At 42.9% G+C, this 23,676-nt stretch overlaps 2 protein-coding genes across 4 annotated transcripts in view; one reads left to right on the forward strand and one right to left on the reverse strand.

Moving 5' to 3' along the window:
- Nucleotides 1–5,791, forward strand: part of lima1a (LIM domain and actin binding 1a) — a 28,625-nt gene extending 22,834 nt beyond the window's left edge. For both annotated transcript variants that reach the window (XM_005918734.2, XM_005918733.3), the window contains exons 6-11: nt 1,397–1,491; nt 2,483–2,548; nt 2,686–2,737; nt 2,939–3,003; nt 3,190–3,323; nt 3,685–5,791. In XM_005918734.2, the coding sequence (XP_005918796.1) occupies nt 1,397–1,491; nt 2,483–2,548; nt 2,686–2,737; nt 2,939–3,003; nt 3,190–3,323; nt 3,685–4,744 (1,472 nt within the window). In that variant the 3' untranslated portion in view covers nt 4,745–5,791. The remainder of the gene's footprint in view (nt 1–1,396; nt 1,492–2,482; nt 2,549–2,685; nt 2,738–2,938; nt 3,004–3,189; nt 3,324–3,684) is intronic.
- Nucleotides 4,925–23,676, reverse strand: part of spryd3 (SPRY domain containing 3) — a 77,887-nt gene continuing 59,135 nt past the window's right edge. For both annotated transcript variants that reach the window (XM_042219284.1, XM_005918736.2), the window contains 3 exons: nt 19,417–19,536; nt 18,075–18,223; nt 4,925–10,655 (listed from right to left, as the gene is read on the reverse strand). In XM_042219284.1, coding sequence (XP_042075218.1) covers nt 10,521–10,655; nt 18,075–18,223; nt 19,417–19,536 — 404 coding nt within the window. In that variant the 3' untranslated portion in view covers nt 4,925–10,520. The remainder of the gene's footprint in view (nt 10,656–18,074; nt 18,224–19,416; nt 19,537–23,676) is intronic.

Raw genomic sequence — 23,676 nt, forward strand, 5'->3', positions numbered from 1 at the left:
TTTTAAATGACTGAGGAGAAACCTGAGAAAACGAGCCCCTGCATGTGACCTTAAAGGACTCATTTTTAGTAAACCCAGAATCCGTGACATAACCTCCTCAGTAGAGCGAAAGCTGCTGACTCTGCGGTCCACTTCAGCTTTATAGAAGCGTGTGGTTGCTGCTCTTCTCGATGTTTAGGTTCATGATTAGCTGTCTTATCAATCTTATACGGCTGCGGTAGAAATAAATAAATAAATAAATGGACAGATGATTAATTTCCTAGAATTCAGGTATAAACCAGAAGCGTGGCTCTCTGCTAACAAATTGGTAAACTCTGAGATGATGGTGATAGTTTTGATATTTACTTGTAGCTGAGTAACATAAGCATCTACTTTATTTGGTACTTAAGTGACCTGATGAAGCAACAGCCAATACTTGGATATCTGCTCCCAGGCTTTTTGTTTTGCACATTGTTTTGCTGAGCTTAAAGCTTTGTTATTGTCAATAGCTGTTAGGTATCTGGCGCATTTTGGCAAATGCCCTCCCTCTATTTTAATCTCTTTACCTGCATTTAATTCAAGCCTGCTCAAGTGTACTTTCTAGGCAGAGCAGTTTTGACCAAACAGAATCAAGTAGATCCCTTTGAGTTCTGTTTACAGAGATTATTTTTATTCTTGAGCATCATGCTGTCTGGCTTAAAAAGAGGCTGACTTTAAACAGCTTGTATCAGGAAAATGATGAAGTGAAGGTCTGCAGTAAGAGCAGTCAGTTGGTGAATAATACTTCGGTTTTAATGTTTGGAGTCACATTAGAGTCCCCTGATGTGATATAAATGCAGAGTTCGGCCTCTTTTAGGTCAGTTTTGGTGTCAGCAGCTGTCTGACTTTTGTGATGACAGCCAAAAAAGGCACCTCGTGTGCGTATGCAGTCATTTTAACCACATACAGTAAAAACATGAGCGATGGAAAAACAAACGGAAAGACATCTGCTATGTCAAAGGTAAACTGGAGCTCTTCGTTAACGGTGTCAGATTTACAAAGTCTTTGGGATTTTTCTTTACAAAGAGTCTCTTCCTGCTATCTTCCTGGATGGATTACATCCTTCCCCGAAATGAAAAAGCTCAGAAGTGACGACACGGCCTGCTGTGTAAGCGCTGTGATCAGCCCACTGCCTAAGAGAGCACAGGAAGAGACAAACCCACAGTTTCCCTCCACGCTGCACGCAGCTCCTGACCCCGTGTTCCCGTCATCAGCCTGCATTCACAGCGATTAATGAACTGTAACAAAAAAAAGTGGCGTCTGCAGGTTACAGCAAGCACAGAAAACACTGTTCAGACATGATGTGCACACAAAGATGAGTTAAAATAGCTGAAGTGTTTGTTAGGCAATAACTTCTAGTGTTGTGTGTTTTTTGCAGATGGAAGCCTCGCCGAGTCCACGCCTCTCCGTGATCGGATGGCCCTCTATCAAGCAGCCATCTCCAAACAGGAAGTCCTTCCCACTTCAGTCAATGTGAGCTTTTTGTGCCTTACTGGAAACTTTCATTTCTGGTTTATAAATTTCTAATAAAAGTGAGATTGGTGGAGTATTCATGGTTAGTGAATTCGAAATAATCCTATTTAATTGTCTTGGAGCTGAATATGAAATAACACAAATCAACCAGAGAATTTAAAAAATGTGCCCTTAAAAGATCTGCATACCTTCACATTATAAAATAATTGGGTTAAGTTACAGAGGATGGACATTCAGTGGCCTGAGCGAGCCCTGCTGTGAAAAACATGCTTCAGCTGTTATCTTTTCCTCGACGTGAAACAGGAAATGAATCATGCATGACCTTTGGGTGCATGACGCTTGTAACACGAGCCTATTTATTATTTAGACAGCGCAGTTAAGATTGCAGAATCACACTGCCCGCTGACAAAAAGCCAAAGTATTTCCAAACAAACAGTGTAAATCGGTCTCTGTGGAGCCGAGCTGGGTTGTGAACTCTGTGCCATCACCACCACACCGATGTTCCTGAATTATTCCAGGCCTGAATGGACACCCGTGGGGCAGAGCACTGGGGAATTTTGTATTTTCTGGGATGATTTTTGGAGACAAACTAGCTAATGGAAGCAAGTTGAAACAAAATGACTCCTTACATGTGATCCCAGCAAAGATATTTGCATGATTACGATGCACATGTAGTAATTGTGTTTTTGTGGACCTACTTTTTCCTGGAGTTGTTGTTGCTGTTGACCAGCTGCATTATTGGTCAACAGGCAGTGACTGCGCTCTCTGATATAGGTTTAAACATCTGTTTTGTATACTTAAAAATTACTTGGAGCCAAATGGCACATATACCTAAGACACTGCAGTCCCACACAGTGTGCAGCATTGTGGATGCTCTGTTAACAATAACCCTACAGGTGATACCCAGTAGGTTTATCTCCTATGAAGCAGGTGATGCCGATGGCTTATATTCCGTTGTTAACTTTCCGCTCGTCCTTCTTGTTTTGCTCAGGATGATCAGCTGGATGGTTTCAGTGGGAAGCAGAAGGAGAACGTCCCCCCGTGCACTCTGGACATGGTGAGAGTTTATAGCCTGAAGGTGTTTTTGTTCCAGTGCATCAGTTTCGGCTCATCTCGACACGCATTTATCTAAACGTGTGTCAGTGTGTGATGTTTTTTTGTTTTGTTTCTTTCACATCTCTTCTCCCGTTTCAGAGTCCAGAGTCTGAACCGAACACCAGGAGAATTTTCACCTCAGAGACCAACGGTAAGTTCTGCAGATAATTCGTGATGAAAAGTTGAAGTGAGGTTCTCACGTCTCGGTATGAACTGTCCGTCCTTGGCTTTAGTTTGTAATCCTGTAAGTGGAAGGGCTTTATCAAATATGCAGATGGCTCCCTCTAGTGTTGGTTCTGCATTACTGCCTTTCTTTTTTAAAAAAATTTTTATTCTTATTTTGCTCTCTCAGGCTCAGGACCCGGCACTCCTGCGTCCTCCAATCAGAAAGACTCGTCCCAGTCAAAGACTCCCAGGGTGAGCCCTCACAACAAACATTTACACCTCACACACACCTGTGCACCCTACACTCATCTCCACCTCCTTATTTTTATTCTTAGACTTTAACAGAGTAGCTTTGGGGAGGTTTGATGGGCTCAGCAGTCATTGTTGGTGCCCATATGTGACTAAAAATGGGGGGAAATCATGTTTATGCGTGTGCAGAACTTCCGTCTGCCGGTGAGGGAGACCTGTGCATCGTGCCTGAAGACGGTCTATCCTCTGGAGAGGCTCGTGGCCAACCAGAACGTTTACCACAGCTCCTGCTTCCGCTGTTCACACTGCAACACCAAACTCAGGTGAGGCCACGGCAGATCGTGTCAGACAATACACCCACGCGAACATTTACAAAGGATTTTACTGCATGTAAAGCTCTTCTGCAGGGTTACTTGGAGAAAAAAAACCCTCTAAATTAAACTTTATCTCAAGGTCCTGTGTTCCCAGTAATCTAAAGAATTTAAAGATATGTTCTGCTGTTTATTTTGATTCTATTTATTCCATCAAAAATATCCAATAACTTTCTCAAAACTACTCAAAAGTACCATTTTAACCTGTTATGAACCCACGTTAACAATCTCTTTCAAACCATTCCTGATCAAGACTTTGACTTCTTTTTAGAAGAGGTCTGTTTTCTCTAAACTGTCCTTTGTTTTGGTCTAGTTTGGCGAATTATGCCTCCCTGCACAACAGCGTCTACTGCAAGCCGCACTTCTCCCAGCTCTTCAAGGCCAAAGGAAACTACGACGAGGGCTTCGGCCACCGGCCGCACAAGGAACTTTGGGAGGGCAAAAACGAGAGCGCTGAGGCCTCGCCGACATCTGTAACCAAACCAACAGCCCAGAGCCCGGCCACACCCTCAGACCAGGAAAGCCCCAGTGTGGAGGACTCACCCTTGGCTAAAGTCAACGTCCTGACGGCCACCATGGAGGCTCTGGGACAAGGTTCCTCAGAGAAGGCTGACAAACCCACAGAGACCCGCAGGCTGAAGATCTCCTGGCCACCAAAAACTGAGCCTGAGGACACGCCCAGCCGCGGTGGAGCTGCCGCCAACACGGAGGTAGTCTCCACGGGTAAACCAATCAGAGCCAAGTGGCCTCCAGAGGAAGACTCCCCATCCACACCACCAGAGGAAGCCAGGGGCTCACCTGTTCTGCGTCGAAACACCCCCCTGAAGGAGCGCAGCATGCCCTTCACCGCGGCAGCTCAACCTGACAGCCCTCCTGCTCCTGAGCCCAAAAAGCAGAGTGCACTGGTAGAGCGGCAGCAGAGTCCTGAACCCGCCAGCATGGACCTCCAGCACGGCGGCCAGTCGTCAGACAGCCAAACCCCCACCGAGGACAGCTGTGTAGATGTGCACACCAGCTCCGGAGAGGAAGAACAGGAAGAGGAGATGAAGAGCGAAGACGCTACAGACCATCATCTCCCCACAGAGGAGGATCTCGATGACGCTGCAGGAAGACAAGGTGAAGAGGAGGAGCAGATGGAGGAGGAAGACGGAGGCGTGCTGGAGGAAGACATGCCAGATGCTAAACTTCAGGAGACTCCAACTGAGCCGACTGCAGTCTCCTCTCCGGAGGCAGAGGTGGAGGCCAGCCGGTCGTCTCAGGACGTGGGCTTCTGGGACAGCGAGGAAGAGCATGAGGAGCTGACGGTGGAGGAGCTGATTAAACGTAACCGACACTACGAGGAGGAAGAAGAGGAGGAAGAAGGGGACGTATAAAGTGAATTTTCTGCTCTCGGCCAAAACGACGACATCCACGGACGCTTAACTGATCTTCTGCCATTCCTCCTTTTTCAGACAGTTTCTTCTTCTCTTCTTGATATAAAGTTGCAGCCGTGTCCAGAGTGAATTTTATTCGTGCCTCTTTCACGACATTTAGAATAATCAAATTTAAAAAAAAAAAAAGATATTTAAAATGATTCCCCTTTAAATAAATATTTTTAACCCAAATGTTATGAGTCACAGAACAGATGTTTTATTTTTTTTTTGTGTACGCGACTTTTGTAATTTTGTATTTTCATCGGATGCTTCATTATCAAACTGCTGTCATGAGAAACCGACTGCACGGTCTTATTAGACTGCAGCTCAGCTGTGACTGTCTTAATTCAGAAACTTTTCAAAGTAGAAAATAATAAGTTTGGTTTCTTTTCTAAGAAGAATCCAGCTGTGACTTTTGAGTTCTTGATCCCACAGATGGATGACAGTTAAAGGAAAAACCTACAGCTTTAATGCACCTTGGCATTGACTCAGGTAGCCTAATGGTGAGCGAGTTGAGAGCACGGTCTAAAACGCTTGTTCAGAATCTCCCATAGGCGTTCATTTGGCTTGAGATGTGTTGATTGTGAAAGCCGCAGCCTATGAGTAACTTTATTTTCACCCTCAAACCACTGTGAGCCCTCGTGTCCAGGTGGAGGCACTGTCACCCAGAAGAAGACTTCCACCAGGATGGAAATGTTACAGGTGGACCCAGACTAGCACACAGCCACCTCTCACTGCGTGGGTTAGGTTTTTGTTTTTTCCCTTTAATTTGTCACATATGTAACCATGAACGCATTGAACTGTAAGAGACTAATGATCATTTGTTTCCACTTCTGACAAGTTAAAACTGGACATGATTATTGTAACATTTTAAGCCAGGGGACCAAACAGCCTGACCCGCTACTGTATAAATAAACTCTGAGTATCTTTTGACATACTGCTTAAGATTGTTTTCAAAAACTGTGATGTACTTTTGTAATTTCGCATTAAAGTTTGGCTGATGTTTTATTTGGTTTCATATTATTCAGACATATCACAGAAATCCTAGTTAGCCTTGTAATGGCATCTATAAGCGGGAAAGACAAAGCAGTGTCAAAGGCAGATGGGAATAGCTAGAGAAACTCCCCTCCTACAGTCTTCTGCATCTGTACCCCAGACCAAAAGCTAAGATCCTAATCATGCAAGAATGACTTCACTAGCCTGAATTAGGAGTTCATTGTCCAGGAAAACTATCACTGAAACACAATAAAAGAAATATATACATACACAAATAAAAAGGGACCACTGTTTAAAAACTGGTATTATTTTCATGTTTATGTGCACCTCACACACATTAAGTTCTCATGGGGTCTTTTATTTTGAAATCTGACCAGACTCCCCTTGGACCCTCCTCATCTGTTCTTTGCAGCTTGACCTGGCGTCAGTTGGGGGGGAAAATAAACAAGACCTGGCACCGTTTAAAGTGGTGCAGTGTGAATTGCCACTTCTGGGAAGTGTCTGAAACTCACTGCGGTGGGTCTGGTGGGACTACAAGCGATCTGCTTTAGAGCCATAACGCAGTGCAGCTGCTCCAGGTGCATCCCTGAGGTTACGTGAAAAAGCAGCACGCTACAAGAACTTTTGACAAGTGGTCAAACAAGGAATTTAGACTCTTAAATGAAAGTTTTAATCTAAACTAAAGCAGCAGCCTTATTGAAAGGTTCTCATTGTACAGGATCATATGCAGTTATGAGGAAAGTACATCTTACTGCTCCCATTAAGAGTGTAAGTAGCAGTCAGATACTAATCAGTCACTTGACCAAACAATCTGAAGTGCATCATCTTATGCTGAGAAACAAGTGAAAAACATTCAAGACTGCTGTCAATCTTCCCAGGAGCAGAAAACTGAAAAAGCAAAAGCTACAAGTGTGGCTGCCAGGAGGAAAAAAAAGAACACGGCAGCACGGCTTAGTGGAGACTTCTGGAACAATGCCTCTTTAGAGACCAAAGCGGAGATGTTTGGCCATAATGCTCAGTGCCCATTTGGCAAAAACCAAACATGGCATATCAGCACAAACTCATACCAGCTGTCAGCGTGGCGGTTTGGGCTTGGTTTGCAGCCACAGGACCTGGGTACCTCGCAGTCATCGAGTCGACCATGAACTCCTCTGTGTACCAAAATATTCTAGAGTCGAATGTGAGGAGATCAGTCCAACAGCTAAAGCTGGGCCAAAACGGGGCCGACAGAGATCCCGAGCACAGCAGCAGGTCTGCAAACGAACGATAAAAAGAAAACGTCCTCCACAAGATTCACGTGAGAGCTTCTTTAACAGGACTAAACATTATATTACTGGATTAATAATTACTGATTCATGTATATCACTGTAATAATGGAGCTGGAGCTGAAATACTACAACATAATGTTTTAGATTTATATTTCAAATAAGTAATTAAAGCTTTGCAATACAAAACATTTTCAGGAAGCATAATATAAAACTACTTAAAAATAAAGTAAAATTACTGGCAGGACAGGACATTTCCCTTCATTGTAACACTAACATTTTACATTTTTACCCTTGTTCATTAAACACTGACTTACCTGAGAGTGACACCAAATCCACTTATGGACCACCACCACGGAGAAATCAAAACAATCACTTTGTTACATTACTGAAACTTTTATTGACGTTTAAACATGTTTGAACAAGGCCATTATAGTGCAATTCAACAAGGCAAAGAATTTTTTATTTTTTAAACTGGTACATAAATTCTTGGTGAACACGTTTGGAGACGCTACAAAAACTCTCACTGCATTTAGCTCTAATTTGGTTGAACCGCATAACTTTTTTTGTAAACTGATGAACTGAGTAAACGTCAGTATAAGCGACTTCAAAACCCTGGACGGAGATGTGGCTAACATCGCCCACATCGGTGTCTCATTTGTATCTTTGCGCTGTCTAGCTTTACAGTTTTTAGTTATAAGTCTCTATCCAGCCCTGCATGTGAAGGAAAAAACAAATATCTGATTACATTTTTATATCATTGGCTCTAAAACAAACAAACACGTGACGACTAAATACAAACACGCACTCTCCAGCAGATGTGATTTAATAGGTAACCCTGTGTATTAGTTTTACATCACATTAGATTTCTAGCATCACCGTCTGCAGTGACCTGTGGATGATTTTGTGTACATGCTAAAGAAACCTGCTGCTTGCACCTTTTATGAAGGCGCAGAGGAATGTTTATTTTACAGGGATGCAGATGTTGTAATAGGAAGATGCAGAGGAATTCAGTTTGATTTGGCTGATACAGAATAACAATGATGACTTTTCTCCCTTTAACCATAAATTAGAAATGTGTGGAAACCAGCTCCGACAAACTCGACAGATTGCTTCAGCTCCGGAGTCTGTGTCCCAAAGTGCAACTTAACCTGGGTCTCGTTCTCTTTGGATAGCCAGCGCTTACTAATCCAGTCAAACATAAGGTCCGGGGGCCAGATTCGGCCTGGCAAAAACTCCAATCTGGCCGTCTGTACTTCTTTGGAAGAAGTGGAGGATAAAAGTTTTGGACTATATATCCTTTTTTTCTTTTTTGTTTTCAGACTTTTACGACTGATAAAGACCTCCCTCGCAGCCATTCATACTACATCAAAGTAATTAACTGATAGATAAACAATTAAATTACATAAAACTTCTTTTGTTTTGTTTTTTAATTACAGGACATTCTTTTCTGTAATTTTACACATTTCTTTCTTACAATTTAACCTCAAAGGGTTGTGCTGACTGATTTCTTTCAAGTCCTACTGTAAGATTTCGTTATCAAGTAGATAAACTGAGACAAACCGTTGACATCACCCTTCTTTTCTTATGATGTCTGAGAGATTCAGTGTGTGGATAAACAAACACTTTTAAAGCTTCGAGGCAAAAACTGATTGCAAAAGTGAATTCTCCTGGATTTGCACCAAGCCGTCAAGAAAGAAATGCCAGGAGTGATCTTTCACTCAGATTTTAACTTTAGTGCTCTGTCGGGTCTGCCACCACATCTGCCTTCTATCACTTGAAAAATATTGCTGAAGTGCGACCTTTTCTCCCTCTGAGCAACTGATGCAAGCTGCTGCTTCGGGTTTTTTTACTAGCAGGATAGAAATTAAATTACATTTAATTCAATTACATTGCTAGACGGTGACTGGAAGGGGAAAAAAACAATTTGGATGCACAAAATTAGAAAAAGTGATCGAATCAAACTTTGTGACACAGACTCCCGGTGCTGCTTCTGCTCTCTGCACAGTCACACAAACACAATGTTAAAGTGCTGGTGGCCACAAACACAAAGACAAAACATTTTTCTTCTGACATGTCGCACAAACGGCAAATAAACATCAATATAGTTAATATTACATCACAAAGGGAGAGAAACTAGCAGATTGTTTCGAAAGATATCACTCAAAACTTTGAGGGAAAGAAAATGAAGATGCTGAATAATTCTTCATGTAGTGGGCAAACATGCAGAAGGAGTACAAAAATATTACATTACAGTACAGTGTGATGCAATCGAATCCAACAGCCCTGCGCCTGATGCTTGTGTGTGAGGTTTGCAGAGTTGGCTTTTCCTTTCAGAGGTGTTTTATTTGTGGTTATTGTTAGGTTTGCGGTTATTGTTATGGCTGTAGTGTGTTGTGTCGCATCAGGCAGCATTTCACTGTTTATTTCTGTTATTTTGTCCACCCGCTGTGTGCATGTGTTCCCTTAACAGCTTCCCTTTCACATAAGTGCAACAAATCGCATTCCCTGAACTTCTGACATAGAAGATAAACTGAAAAGTATATTTCACAGATTCCTCATAGAAAATATACCTGACATGTTTTTTATATATATTTTCATTTGTAATCTCACTACAAAACACTCAAAAAGCTCTTCGTCCGCTCTGAGGAAACGTCTGTGCTGCTCAGTGGCAGCGTCTTATGTTTGGTTGTGTTTACCGTACTTGCAATAATTCAGATTCAAAAAAACAAAAAGCAAAAAAATGAATGTTAATGCACGTCTGAGACAGATCCACTGCTGACTTGCAGCCAGCTCTGGGAGAGCAGCGAGCGAGGTGGGGCAACAGCAGGTCTCCGATCGCTCAGAGGAGGGCACCCTCACCCAGAGAGAGGATGAGGAGAGGTTGGGAAAGAGAGTGAGAGACACAAAGAAAAGGAGAGTGGCAAGGAGAGAGGAGGTGAAGAGGAGGGGGTGTCTATTCCCTGACACATAAACTGCGAACGAGCTCTGACTCGGCACAACTGTTGGCCTTGCTCTGCTTTGCTTGGGGTTGTGACAAATGAAATAAACTAAGTGTGCCAGACCTCATGAGAGGGATTTAACAGCTCAGTATTACAGACACACACTGCATGCAGGAGGAGGTTAGAGGAGAGGACGACAGCAGTGCAGATTGCATAGAATTAACAGTTAAATGTCTCTCTGGAGTTTCTCGCTTTGAGGTGCAGCCGTGTATTCCTGCAGCAAGTACTCTGTAACCTACACAGCCCACGTAGGACCTGTCACTGCTTCTTTACAGCCACGAGGCTGGCCGTCTGCCATGACGGCTGTGAAATGTACAAGTCTTATAAATAAAAGTCGGGGAAGGAAGACGACAGCGATGTGCATGAGTGCAGCTGAAGTGAGTGCGTTCTGGCGAGTGTTAGTAGCATGCTAGGCTACCGTTTGTGAGCTCTACAGCGCAGTCGGCTGTTTGCAAGGCGTCACGAGTCCCAGGCTCATCCGCTGAGGGGATGCAGGTCCACCTTCACCTTCTCGCCGCTGCTCAGCATCCCCACGGTGGGGTACAGGCCCCCAGGAGGGACGACCATCTCCCTCCGGCCCATGAGCTTCCCATTCCTCGTGAAAAACACCTGCAGGGCATCAAACAGTTAAAACACACACAAACGTGAGCCTTTTGCTGATGGAGCGCTCGAATAATTGGTCGCGAAAGGAAAGTCTTCACATAATCGCGATACTAAAATTTGAGAGCACGCAGCGTGCCAGTTGTAAACAGGAATTATGTCCAGTTAGGAAATATCGTTAAACAAATGGGTGACAGGGTAATGTCTGGATTCTCGATGAGGGGGGGGTCAGTGTTTACAGTACATGTCTCTACTAAATCAGCAAGTGATCAAACATTATCCAGCTGCTCTCAAAAGGACATCAACAAGCTTTTCAATCCTAATACCGAGGGCTTCTTTCCAAGTCTGAGAGCAAATACCGAAACACTAAACCAACAAGCAAAGTACTGGCGAGTTTGCGTCTTCTAAAAATCAGACTGAGTCACATATCAAACATTTACTGTACCACCCACTCGAAAAAGAACGGCTTAGCCTATTTAATTAGAGATGAAGGCTGAGGGAAACATACTTCGTTAGCCTGAACAACAGCGGCGTGGCGGTGCAGTGTAACGTTAAGGAGCGGTGCATTGAGACTTAAACGTGTCCTGCTGAGTAAACACTGACAGATCCATGGATTACGCCATTCTATTCTCACCCACTTGCGTTTTACGTGCTCACACCCGCTCGGTGACCTCTCGGCCTCCACTTGCACAACGGTGCAGGCGAGCAAGCCGAGCAGCTACGAGTCAAGACAGAGTAAAGAACTGCAGTAATTAAAACAATAAAAAAAACAACAGTTGGAACATGAAGTGGTTAGATGGTTAGAGTGTACAGAGAGCTGCTGGGTGCACATTACAGTGAGGCGTGGTGAGACGGCGCACGCGTGTGGGTTGCAATATGCAGGCCGCGGCGATGGCTCCCACAGGAGCCGTGCTACACACGAATATGAAAGTAATCATTGTGAGGCAAGTCGCTGCGGTTTCTGCTGTTGTAAGTAATATAAAATAATGACCGAGATCCCGCTGCGAAGTGCGCTCCGTGAAGAGCTGCCAGAAAATAAATAGGTTAAAGGTACCTCGAGGAGTTTTTTTGAACGCTGAGGAGAGATATTTTTCTCCTCAGGAATGTTTTCTAACGGTTCTCTCTTGGTTCACACTGCTCGACTGATCAACAGGTGGCGCTAATGCAGCAAGGAAAGCACCAATGTGCCATCATTTCTCTATAATCTCATCCTGAAGGATGTCTTAATTCCTTAGATGCACTCAGAGGGGAGAGGAACCAAAACAGAACACGACCATCATCGAGATGGTGTACTGAGATGGAGTCGCAGGTTAGAGGTTGAGCAGCCAGATTCATACAACACAAACGAGGGACAAAGAGGACGTTTTGGTGGGACAACGTGAGACGTGCTGTTACGGTTCCAGGGCTTTTTGCAGGAGTTTCTTGTGTGATGGTGGAGACTACAGGAAATGAGGAACACCTGGCAAGTGCTCAGGGCTCAAATCACACCCCGTCTCCGCTCCTGTGACGGTGTCTGCGCCGTCTACTGCCGCAGCACCACTGTTTTCTTGATTTGGTTTTGCACATACATCTCCTCCATGCACCGCCTTACACCGCTGACCAGATGTTTACACATCATGATTGTTGCTAGGTTTAATAAACCTTTGGTAATCCTTATTAAAAAAGACAACGAGTCTAACAAAAAAATAAAAATTCTTTGGATACAGGGAAAACATAAACGTTTGTACCCAGAAACAAAAACTGACATATTAGATGCTTTAACTATTTAACAGACTTGCATTTATGCCATAGTGATGCTCCTCCTTGAAGTGAGCATCATTTATCTTGATGAAAAAGCCTTGTTGTTGCCAGATGTGAGAGGGGAATTAACAAACTCCTTTGAGCTCATAAGATAGCAACAGCAACTTTAAATAACCACTTGTTAGTACCATTTCTGATCGTGCAACATACTGATCCTTAAGCTGTTTTGCTACAGCAGCAGAAGACCACGCAGGGTGTACTCCTGTCAACTGAGAACAGGAATCTAAGGCAACAGTTCACACAGGCTCACAAAAAGTAGACAACAGAAACATCACCTGGTCTGATGAGCCTTGATTTCTGCATTTGGATGGATGGGTCAGAATTTGGCAAAAGCAACATGAAATCAATCCTGCCTCTTATCAGCGGTTCAGGCTGATGCTGTAATGGTGGAGACACCACAGCCGACCTGAACGTTGTTGCATTCCATCATGACCACAGCGTACCCGTCGTCTGCGTCTACTTCCTGCAGGATGATGTATTACAAAGCTCGGGACAATGAGTTCACTGTACTCAGATGGCCTCCGCAGTCACCAGTTCTCAATCCAATACAGCACATTTGAGATGTGGTAGAATGGGAGATTCGCATCATGGATGTGCAACCAAACAAAACTGCAGCATCTGCGTGACGTTATCATGTCTGTATGGACCAACATCTCCCAGGAATGCATGAAGAATTGGGGCAGCTTTGAAAGGACAACCTGACAAGATTTACGCAACAAAGTGGCAGATGAGTGTATTTCTGGGTCTTTTCTGTCTCTTAGTCGTCTTTGCGCCACCCATTTCTAGTAAAATGTGTTCAACCTTTTAAAAATAGAACCAATCAAAATGTGGGACATTTTTTCTGTATCAATCCCACATAAAATGGGACATTGAGTCACGAACAGGAGAGTGAAGGGCAGAGGAGACGAGGAGGAATACATTCGAGAAAAAAATACAGGACATATATGCTTTAACTCTTATAATATGTAAACCTACTCTGCATTTTTTAAGCTTCATGGATATACACGCTGAAGTCCTCAGGGTAGGTTTTAACAAAATATGCACAGAAATTTCACCAACAATCAACAATCCAAAACACTACACATGATTTGTGCCTCGGTTACTTAAAGAAAATTCTCCAAAGCTGTATTCAATTATTATACGGAGACAGGAATAGCCTGCGGGTCTGAAAAGTGAACCTAATGTATATTTAAATAAACTTGCATTCTTTCCAGTGGCCAGCAGGTGGTGACTCTTCTAGTGGCAAAAAGAAGTTTGTGTAGTCTTAATTCTCATTTGCTTTATGGGTTTGTTAAACACTTTGCTGAAATTTTTGTGGTCTCAATCACTAGTTCACTTCCCCCACCGCTCCACGTATTTATTCCCCCTTGTTTCACCTCCTTTTTTTCCATCTCATTGTCCGCTACCCAAAAACTGAGAGCCACTGATTTATGCTAAATTAGAGTGATTCCCAGATGGCAAGCAGGGCCGTCAGGGCTGATAGCAAAATGTAAAGAAGTCGCACACACACAATAAAAAGCAATCTATATGTTATTTTCATGGACTTGAATACTCATTTTTTGTGACTCTGGATATATTTCAATTGGAAGCATATTTTGTGTCTGTAGCACATATGATGTTCAGACTATTCACCAGGGAAAAGTCAGCTAAGCAAGCAAGCAGCTCTTTAAAGAAGTGGCAGCTGCCACTTTTACCTTTTTTTTTAAAAACCTAACTGATACGGCTCGAGCAGGGGCTGCTGTGATTTTGCCGTTGTGGGTGTGTCTTCAACTCTTCCCAGCCTTAGGTGCCACCTTTCTGTGTAGCTGATTCTCCTCAGCAATTAGGCCAGAGTACTTAAGGCCAGGGAGCGGAGCGCTCCGGTGCCAAGGACACAGGAAGGGAATAGCACTTATGTGGGTTCCAGCACATGTGTGGATTCCGGGCAACGAGAGGTCGAACAAACTGGTAAAAGTCACGATCAAAAAAGCTCACACAGAATTAAATATTAAATTATCCATAAGGACAAAGATGGAGAGTGTCAACTTAACTGGGACAGCAGTACAACAGGGAGGAATTTATATTCAGTGCAAAATAAAATTTTTGTAATATCAAGAAACATAGTGATCAATAGAAGAGTCAAACTCGTAATTAGCAGACTCTGGATTGGACATAGAGACTACTTTATTCATGATAAGAAAACATCAGTAAAGCATGTTTTTCATTATGAAGCAAATTCATTAAAGAAAAGAAAGAAATGTTATGGAAAGAGAGATTAGGTCAAAAACACAATAATGTAGAAAGTCTACTGAAGTGGACGGCAGAGTTATTATAGTTTTGTATTTTGTAGTTTTGTATATTGAAGAAAACCAGTGAAGATCTGTCTTGTAGACATCCAAAGCCTCAATCACAAGATCCATCAATCCCTAATTAGTTTGTAATAACAAAAATCAGAAATCCCAGAACATTTCCTCTATAATTTTAGTTTTTTTTATTTGTACTTTCAAGTTCACAAAACTGTTTCAGTTTATTTTTTTTCAACGGTCTAGTTTAGTAGTTTAGTTTAACCATAATAACTTTGGCAGGGCGGCAGTGGTTCAGGAAGACCTGTAATACTGAGCAACCTCAAAATAGCAGAGAAGTGGAGAATCCTTCATTTTTGGTGACAACCACCAAAGAAGAGGAGGCAGCAATGCACCAAAAGAAGACAAAGAAGGTCGTGGCGAGGAAGGTGGCAATAAAGAAAAGGCTGGGGAAGAAGGCGGCGGCGAAGAATAAGGGAACCCCACAGGAGGCAGCTCAATCACTCGCCTCAGAGTTGAGAAAAGCTTTCATTTTACTGACCTTTCATGGTTTTTGGAGAACAAGAGCCAATTTACTTTAAAGGAATTGCACTACCCACACCCATCCACACTTATTAGGGGCCCGGGTCAAAGGGGGAGCAGCCTGAGCACAGAAGCCCAGCTAATCTTTCAAGCGTGCCCTTGGTCTAACCCGGGCCTTCTCCAGGTAGGACATGCCCAAACGACCTCAACTGAGTCCTTTTGATGTTTAGGAGTAGCGGTTCTATTCTTAGCCTCTCTCTGCTTGCATGTCTAAACTCCTTACCCCATCTCTAAGAGATAGGCCAACCAACCTAAGAAGAAAGCCTATTTCCTCAACTTGTATCCACCATCTCATTCTTTCGGTCACTACCTAGCCTTTTCCTCAGCCGGAAAAAGGATGAAGTGCCCGGGTCGTGGACGAGTTGCTTTCCGACTGGAGGATTTTAAGTACCTCGGTTTCTTGTAAATAGAAAAAAGAAAATCAATATTTGCAGTGGCCACCATCTAATTTATAATCAGTTATCTTCAATATAGACGAGCATTTTTCAGTGTATAAGAGGGTAGGTTGTTTGTTCCTCTAGCATCTTGGAGAGTTTGTCACAACTCTTCTGAAGTTTTAGTTTGTCTCAGCATTTTCTGCGTCTTCATGTAATCCATTTGGAGCCAAACTATCTGCTGCAGCTCTCTCTGCCTCTCGTGATGCTGCCAAAAGATCGATTTTCATGACTCGGGATCTGCACTTACAAAAGGAATTTGGGACAGGAAGTCTAGCTAGTGAGAGGTCATGCGTTATCTCAAAGATGGTCACCACCTCAGTGTTCACATTTACACATTCAGTTGGTTTCCCATAGTGGCTGGTTGACATGTGAAATCAGACGCAAACAAGTATATACCGCCTTCTTAATTCCCAGAATCAACATTAATTTAGATCTTACTGCAACAATGCTGACTTTGGATACTTGTTCAGACTTCTATGGTTCTTGCTGGCAAGTGGAAAACATCATAGCTGTGATAAATCATGTATAGCAGCATGAATGCTCAGGCAATCACAGGCACAATACCAAGCTTTTGCAGCAGAGCTCATGATCTAAAAACTCCTCCCAGCACCCACGGTCATCTTCCATTACTGTACTTAAGGATGTCTGCAGGTATAAACAAGTTCAATTTAACACTTTAGGGCATTTAAGAGCAAACTTGAGAAGAAAATACAGAAGTGGAAAAAGAAAGTGGAAAATATACTCTGTACAAGTACACGCACGGATGTGAGATAAAAGTAAAAAGGGTAAATTACAATATTTGTAAGAACGTAATATGAAATGTTTATTGATTGTTTATTAAAGTGAAGCGAAAAACTGTAAAAGCACTAAATGAGCCTGTTGTTCCATTGAATTGCAGGCTCAAATCAAGCTAGTTAATGTCTATGTGCAAAGGTCTTGACCTGTACTTCATTTATTATTTGTTTAACCAGGAAGTGAAACTCTTTGGATTAATAATCTCTTTTGCAAGAATTTAATGGGCTGATAGAGGCAGCTTTAACCTAACATGTTAGTCAATAGTCGGAGAAACCAGAGCACGAGAAGTGCTCCTCAAAGATCCCAAAAACTTGAGTCTGTTCATCTGGACGTAGGAGAAACATTTCGTCACTCATCCAAGTGACTTCTTCAGTGTCAGCTGACTGCAGGTTTCCCCAACCTTATAAACAGTACATTCGCTCAATGACTGAAACTAGCACCACTGACGAACAACGGGCTGTGAGGTCAGTTTTGATATGCAAATTGCCATGACCACTGATCAACAACCACAGATCAATGGCATATGAAATACTCCTGAAATATGTGTCAGGAGTATCGACGGAGACACATTTTCTCTAAACATTGTCTCTGTGGCTTTTAAACCCCAAAACACACTGTACCAAAAATTGGTCCACCCCAAGGATCGGGTCCCCCGACACAAACAGCGTAGCATAGAGTACGCTGTTAAGTGCCAGGAGAATTGCCGTGATTTATACATCGGGGAAACCAAACAACCTCTGGCTAAGCGGATGGCACAACACAGAAGAGCTACCTCGTCAGGCCAGGACTCTGCAGTCTATTTACACCTACAGGACAGTGGACACTCTGAGCGCACACATCATGGACAGGGAGGAACGCTGGTTTGAGCGGAGAGTCAAGGAAAAGGGAAAGACCATCTCTGAATCGAGGAGTGGGCCTAAGGGTACATCTTTCGCCATCTTACAATGCTGTGATTGCAGCCATTCCCCAACTCATGGCCATTGGTCAATTGTCATTGATCAGTGGCTGTTGATCAAAGGTCATGACAATTTGCATATTAATGATCAAGAAACTGACCTCACAGCCCGTTGTTCGTCAGTGGTGCTAGTTTCAATCATTGAGCAAATGTACTGTTTATAAGGTTGGGGAAACCTGCAGTCAGCTCAGACTGAATGAGTGATAAAACATTTCTCCCACTGCAAACGCTACTTCCAGATGAACAGAATCTATTTTTGGGATTCCCTTACCTGGATGATTGAGCATCACACTTCAATCACCAAAACCTCGGTACAATCCTCGGGGATGTTACTACTTAAACTGCTCCAAAAGGTACCGGAAAAAACCGCGAAAGCTTTTTGTTGCACCTGCATCAGCACAGAGCTCTGCTATTCTATCTGTTCTTCACAAGAAGTATCACTGGGGTTCATTAACCAAGGGCAGCACTGAATATCCCCCCCCGCCCCAGGCCAAAGACCCTGAACACACATACCTCACCTTACATATATACAGCAAAAATTAAACAAGGTTGTGTTGTGTTTAAAACTGTTCCTCACCGTGACCTTCCTGCCCTCCTGTTCCTGTTCTCCCGCCTCCTCTCCATCCTCCCCCTCCTCCTCCTCCTCCTCATCATTCAGGTACAGAACATTCTGGACGCTGGCGTGACCTGGGCGGATGTCCAGTCGATCCCAGTCATCTGTCTCCCCTGACGACAAAGCACACACTGTGGGGTTAAGAAGAGGCTGCAGCTTGCTGTACTTCACAGTCATTCCCTAATAAAACCTAAGGTCAGGTAACACAGTGTGATGAGACAGATATGGTTAGATGACATAAGCTGCTGTCTGAGGCCACTTGTAAGTTTGAACATTATTTCTTTCACGTGCAACACATTCCTTAATCGCAGTAAATACAAAAATCCTGGGAAACTGAACAAAATGTAAATAAAAATTAAATGCAAAGTTTAGAAAAAAGAATAATTTGATATTTTTTACATGAAAATGGTACAGTAAGAAGAACTGAGAATATAACAAAATATAGAAGTTGTAAAACTAATAACAGCAGAAATCTTATAATGTTTGAAATTAAATTGCAAAAGATCAACAGTGTGATAGGGTGCAAAAACAGACACAAAGAGGGGTTCACCATTCAAACCTGAGTGGGAAAATAATCTAATATGGGATTTCATCAGCAGCAGTTCATAATATCATTAAAAGATTCAGTCAACATGAATCTCTGTCTGCCAAACAGTTACACTAACTGGCTGAGATCCTGAGCCCCTTAAAGCAGCGGTCCCCAACCCCCGGGCCACGGACCGGTACTGGTCCGTGAGTCGTTTGGTACCGGGCCACGAGAGGCTCAGGTGTGAAATGTATGGTTTTCAGGGTTTTTATCAGTTTTCAGCGTTATTTTGTTAACATTTTTATCGTTAACGCGGTTTTCCTGGGTCTTTTCACGTGTGTTATGAATAAATCTTCTTTTTTTCGGTACCGGTACTAGTTTTATTTTGTTGTATTTATCCGCGACACCTTAAAGGCCGGTCCGTGAAAATATTGTCGGGCATAAACCGGTCAGTGGCGCAAAAAAGGTTGGAGACCGCTGCCTTAAAACATCAAAAACAGATCTGATTCTGTAGTGGCAATAAGTGCATTTGTTTGTGCATTCTGTTACCTAAAAAATGCACGAAATTGGAATGTTTAAGACTGGAACAGGTACACGACTGTGAACCAGTCGCCTTCTGCACGCCTGATTCTTGCCCTTAAAAAATACTGTCAAGCAATTGTTTCACTCGTTTATTTAAATAACCAGCTTAGATGACGGCATCGATACAATCACGGAGGTGTGTTCAGGACAAACAAACCTCTTTAATGAGTGACAGTGTAATTGCAGCTTTCCTCTCACCTTCCCCGTCCAGGATGTAGTCTCGTGGGAACATGATGCCGCAGCCCATGATGTCACCTTTGAAGCAGCGAGGACCAAAAGCATCTCCGACTCCGCTGCCGTGAAAGATCTTTCCATCATCTATGAGAGAGTGAGAGAAATAAACTGTAAGCTATCCATTTAACCAGTTTATTAAGAATTTGTTCCTCTGTTTATTTGTGCTCAGGATTTCTGCAGGATTAATTACACTGAACTTTTTTTTCAAACCACAATCATTATGACAAATTATGAAAGCATGACGTGAAACCAGCACCAACAATACAGCCTATAATTATTTCTTACATAATATTCTAGCAGTTTCCTGCAGTATCCAGCACTTTCTAAACATTTAAATAAATTAACGTGACTCGAACCGTGACGGGTAACTCATTAAAAAGCAATAAATACTGCACAATCACTTAAATCTAAGCAAAAAACTGACACTAGTAGCAGCAGGAGTAATAGTAGCAAAGGAATTTTTAGCGTCTCTGGCTTTGTTACTCCAACCCTTAAACATGCAAGCTGCAGCTTGTAACATGATTTTAGCTTCCTTCACACACCAGACAAGTTTAAGTAACCCAAAGAAACAACCACTAATGAGCATACATGAGCACTTGCTCTCAAATGTATCTCCAACTTTCACTTGTGGACACCGCCACAGTTTGCAATCCCTTGTAAATAACTTTTGTGTGACGCATCCTGACAGGGCTGACTGCAGCAGTTCATTGGTGAAATGCTTTTAATTTGTAGGTGTTTAATGAAGAAGTATTTGTAACATAGGCAACAAAGTTTCAAGCTGTAAGGCTGAACTTGAGTGAACTGGACCGCAGTGTTTCTTTTAATGTGTTTACCACAGAGGCCAACGTGTGTACATCCAGCGTAGCGCTAACATACAGGACATCCTGACATTCCAGCAGGATGATGACGTGTAAAGGCGGAAAAAACCCAGCCACTACTAAAAACACTTTTCTCAAAAGAAGGGGAAAAAAAGGCATCAACAACATCTAAAGGAAATCACCAAAACAACACACACTACAGTTTCGAGTGACAATGGAAAAACGGGGCAAAAGAAAAACATTGCAGAGGTAGCCTGCAGACAAGCTTTCCTCAAGTGAAGCGGCGTGGCTGCTGCTGGTAAATATTTATGGAGTTGTCATGGGACCCGTCCCCGGCTCAGGATACTGTTTAAACAATCTCTATCTGAGCACCGGGAGGCAGACAGAGACACTGTATCATTACGGCTCCCATGCGGGCCCTTGTCACAACACCACACACTAGGCAAACAGTGGAGCCACGCCGGCATGAGGCGCAGCACAGCTAAAAATAGACGAGCAGGGCTTTGGAGAGCGACAAGGACTGGCGCTAGAGGTGAGCTCGGGTGTGCAAGTCCAGGTTTGGGGCCCACGGTTGGAGCTAGCTGACTGGGAGAGGAAAGGTAGGAAGAGCCTGGCAGAGCATCAAGGGCTGTGGCTGGAGGGATGTTTCCTACAGCAAATTATATATTCTTGCTCACAGTTTGCTGGCAGTTAGTGGATTTGCTATTGCACATCCACAAGAAACATAAAAAAATAATGGAACTGCAGCAGACGCCAAGATATCATAATCTGGATACTCGTGAACTTTATGTGGATGTGTTGTAAGGACAAACATGTTGAAATAAAACAATGAACTCGGCTGGGCGCCATTTGGAAAAATTCAGACTTTCAAAGTCATCGGATCCCAGTGTAACTGCAGCCATTTAAGTTCAAAAATCTACCCAATGAATTTAAGCATCTCCTCATAATTATCATGAAGGTTTAACAAAAGCAGCCCCATAAATCAACACTCACACCTTTCTCATATCCTCAGTCCAGTTCTTCTCCATAGAGTCTTACACCTGTGTAACAATCGTGGACCTGTGACACACCTTACCCCTGTGGTATGAATTTGAAACTCCTACGTCACCTCATTCTCAAGTTATTGCATTCATAAACTTGGATGTCCACGTTGCCTGCCCACCCACCCGCCCAGCAGAGTGATGGCAAAACCCCATGAGGCTTTTACGGCTGTAGTGTAAAAACCATAATCAACATGACCATCACTCTTACTGTATTTTCCACATATTTGCCCCCCAAAAAGCTCTGCTGCAAAAAATACAGGTGCTCAAAAGTACTGCAATCAGAATTAGTTACTGTGAGCAAATTTAAAGGCTCTGGTTGTTCAGGTAACCATTAAACGCATTTACTGGCCCCTCATTTGCCAACCAGCTGCACCCATTGGTAGTTCATCAAACTCTTGGCATGAAAAGTTGAACCTACTTTGCGTCATCAGCAGTTATGTCACATGACCTTGGTTGAAGCCGCTCAATGTCACTGAGTTTGTTTGCACCTTACTTTCGCTGCACGGAGTAAACCACTATTTATTTTACTGGCCATAACAAACGTCTTTTTCTGTGGTCTGTGGTCGCTTGTACTGTGTGTCATTGTATTTGTGTGACTGTTTACGTTTGTCATTGTTAAAAGATCTTTTCATCAGGTCACTCTTGAAAAAGTGACTTTTACACAGATAAAAATAATAAAAAATAATAGACATATAACTATTACCTATATTTGCCCATATTAGTGTTCAGTTTTTCAGGTATCTGATATTTCTTATTGACCTCTGAAGTGACTGTTGATGTTTTTTGTTTTTCCTTTCTTCAGCTATGAGGTTCAATTTCCTGCAGGATCTGCACACGGGCAACTCTTTTGATGGCCTGATGAATGATAAAATGCTTTTTGGTTTCACTAAAACTAACGATGCTCACATCCCTTTTATTGGCCTTTAATATATTTGCTTTTAACCAGTTCAAAGCTAATTTATGGTGGGTGTAAGTGGAAGTTAATGACCCTTAAAGGGGACCTCATCTGCTCATTTCCAGTTCCATGTTTTTATTCCTGGATTCTTAAAGAGTAGCTTTGGATGATTCACGGTTCAAAATGATTATTTATTTTATAGCGGGCCTTTCACTGCATCTGCTGTGTTTTAGTGCAAAAGAGGATGAAAACTGCTATACTGGAAAGGGGAAAAAAGGGCTGGAAAATAGGCAGTTTAAAATTAGCATAGAGGTGTTGACCAAGGAAGCTAAACGAAGCAGCAGATTGGTGATGCTGTTAAACTGGAAGTCTTGATAATAGATTTAGACTGTCAGTAGCTGTCATCACCACCAGGTGTTATATCTACAGCCAGAGCAACAAGAGGGTGAAAAATGGATCTGGGCTCAGGGTTTGGCGCTGGGCCCTCAGAAGGAGAGCTCAGGCCTTGTGTCTCCTGAGCGACTAAGAGCGCCTGGCTGACGACCGAGACCAGCTGGGAAGAGAAAAACTTTCTGGTAACACTAGAGTTTGCCCGGAAAAGAGCGGGCTTCCCAGCCCAGGGAACAATGACTTCACTGATTCCAAAAACATGAAAAATTAAACCTAAATATTTATGTTCTTTCGTGATCCCACACATGCATGTGCACATGCTGCTAAAAATGTACTTCAAATTCCATTTGCAGATGCCGTGTGGGTTTATCACAAACAAAATGCGATAAGCCCACATGGCATCTGCCGTGTGTTAAAACCGCATGGCAGATGCCGTGTGATGATGATATATGATATGACATACATCCTGGGTTCATTTTCCAGTGAGGCCCCATTTGATGCATATGTGAACAATATACTTCCTTACTTTCTTGGTTAGAGAAACTGCACAATTAAGCAATACAGGCAGGGCTGCAGAGTCTCTCCCGGTGAAGCTATGGTATACCTTGGTGGTTGATGGCAAATGTTCTCAAAGAAATAAGACTTAAAGTAAAGTTTCCATCAGGTAACTCCCCTGTTACGGTCTGGTCCAGATCTGAGGCAGAGGAAGCCTCAGAGGGATGTACAGCTCAGCTGATGGTTTGGTGAGCTGTTGGATTACCTGGATCCAAACTGAGCACCCATGGCAACCTACCAAATCACACTTTTTAATCATGCTGCCAGGAATTTATAAGATAGTGACAGGCTCTAGGATGGTCTTGCCACTTCCTGCTGTGTTTCAAACAGGTGCCTGCAAGTCAGTAGCTTTCAAAGCTTTCGATTTGGTCATTCACAGGTGTCAATATGTGGACCTCAGAGTGTTATACTGCATATGCTATAACACAATAACAACAGCATATCAGCTTTTCAACTATTAATACTGTAGTGAAAGAACTGTAGCTCAAGGTTTTTATAACCAACCAAAACTAAACCAAAAATT

The sequence above is a fragment of the Haplochromis burtoni genome, unplaced genomic scaffold, assembly GCF_018398535.1.
Source record: "Haplochromis burtoni strain Fernald_Lab_line unplaced genomic scaffold, NCSU_Asbu1 Contig_31, whole genome shotgun sequence".
Classification (NCBI taxonomy): domain Eukaryota; kingdom Metazoa; phylum Chordata; class Actinopteri; order Cichliformes; family Cichlidae; genus Haplochromis; species Haplochromis burtoni.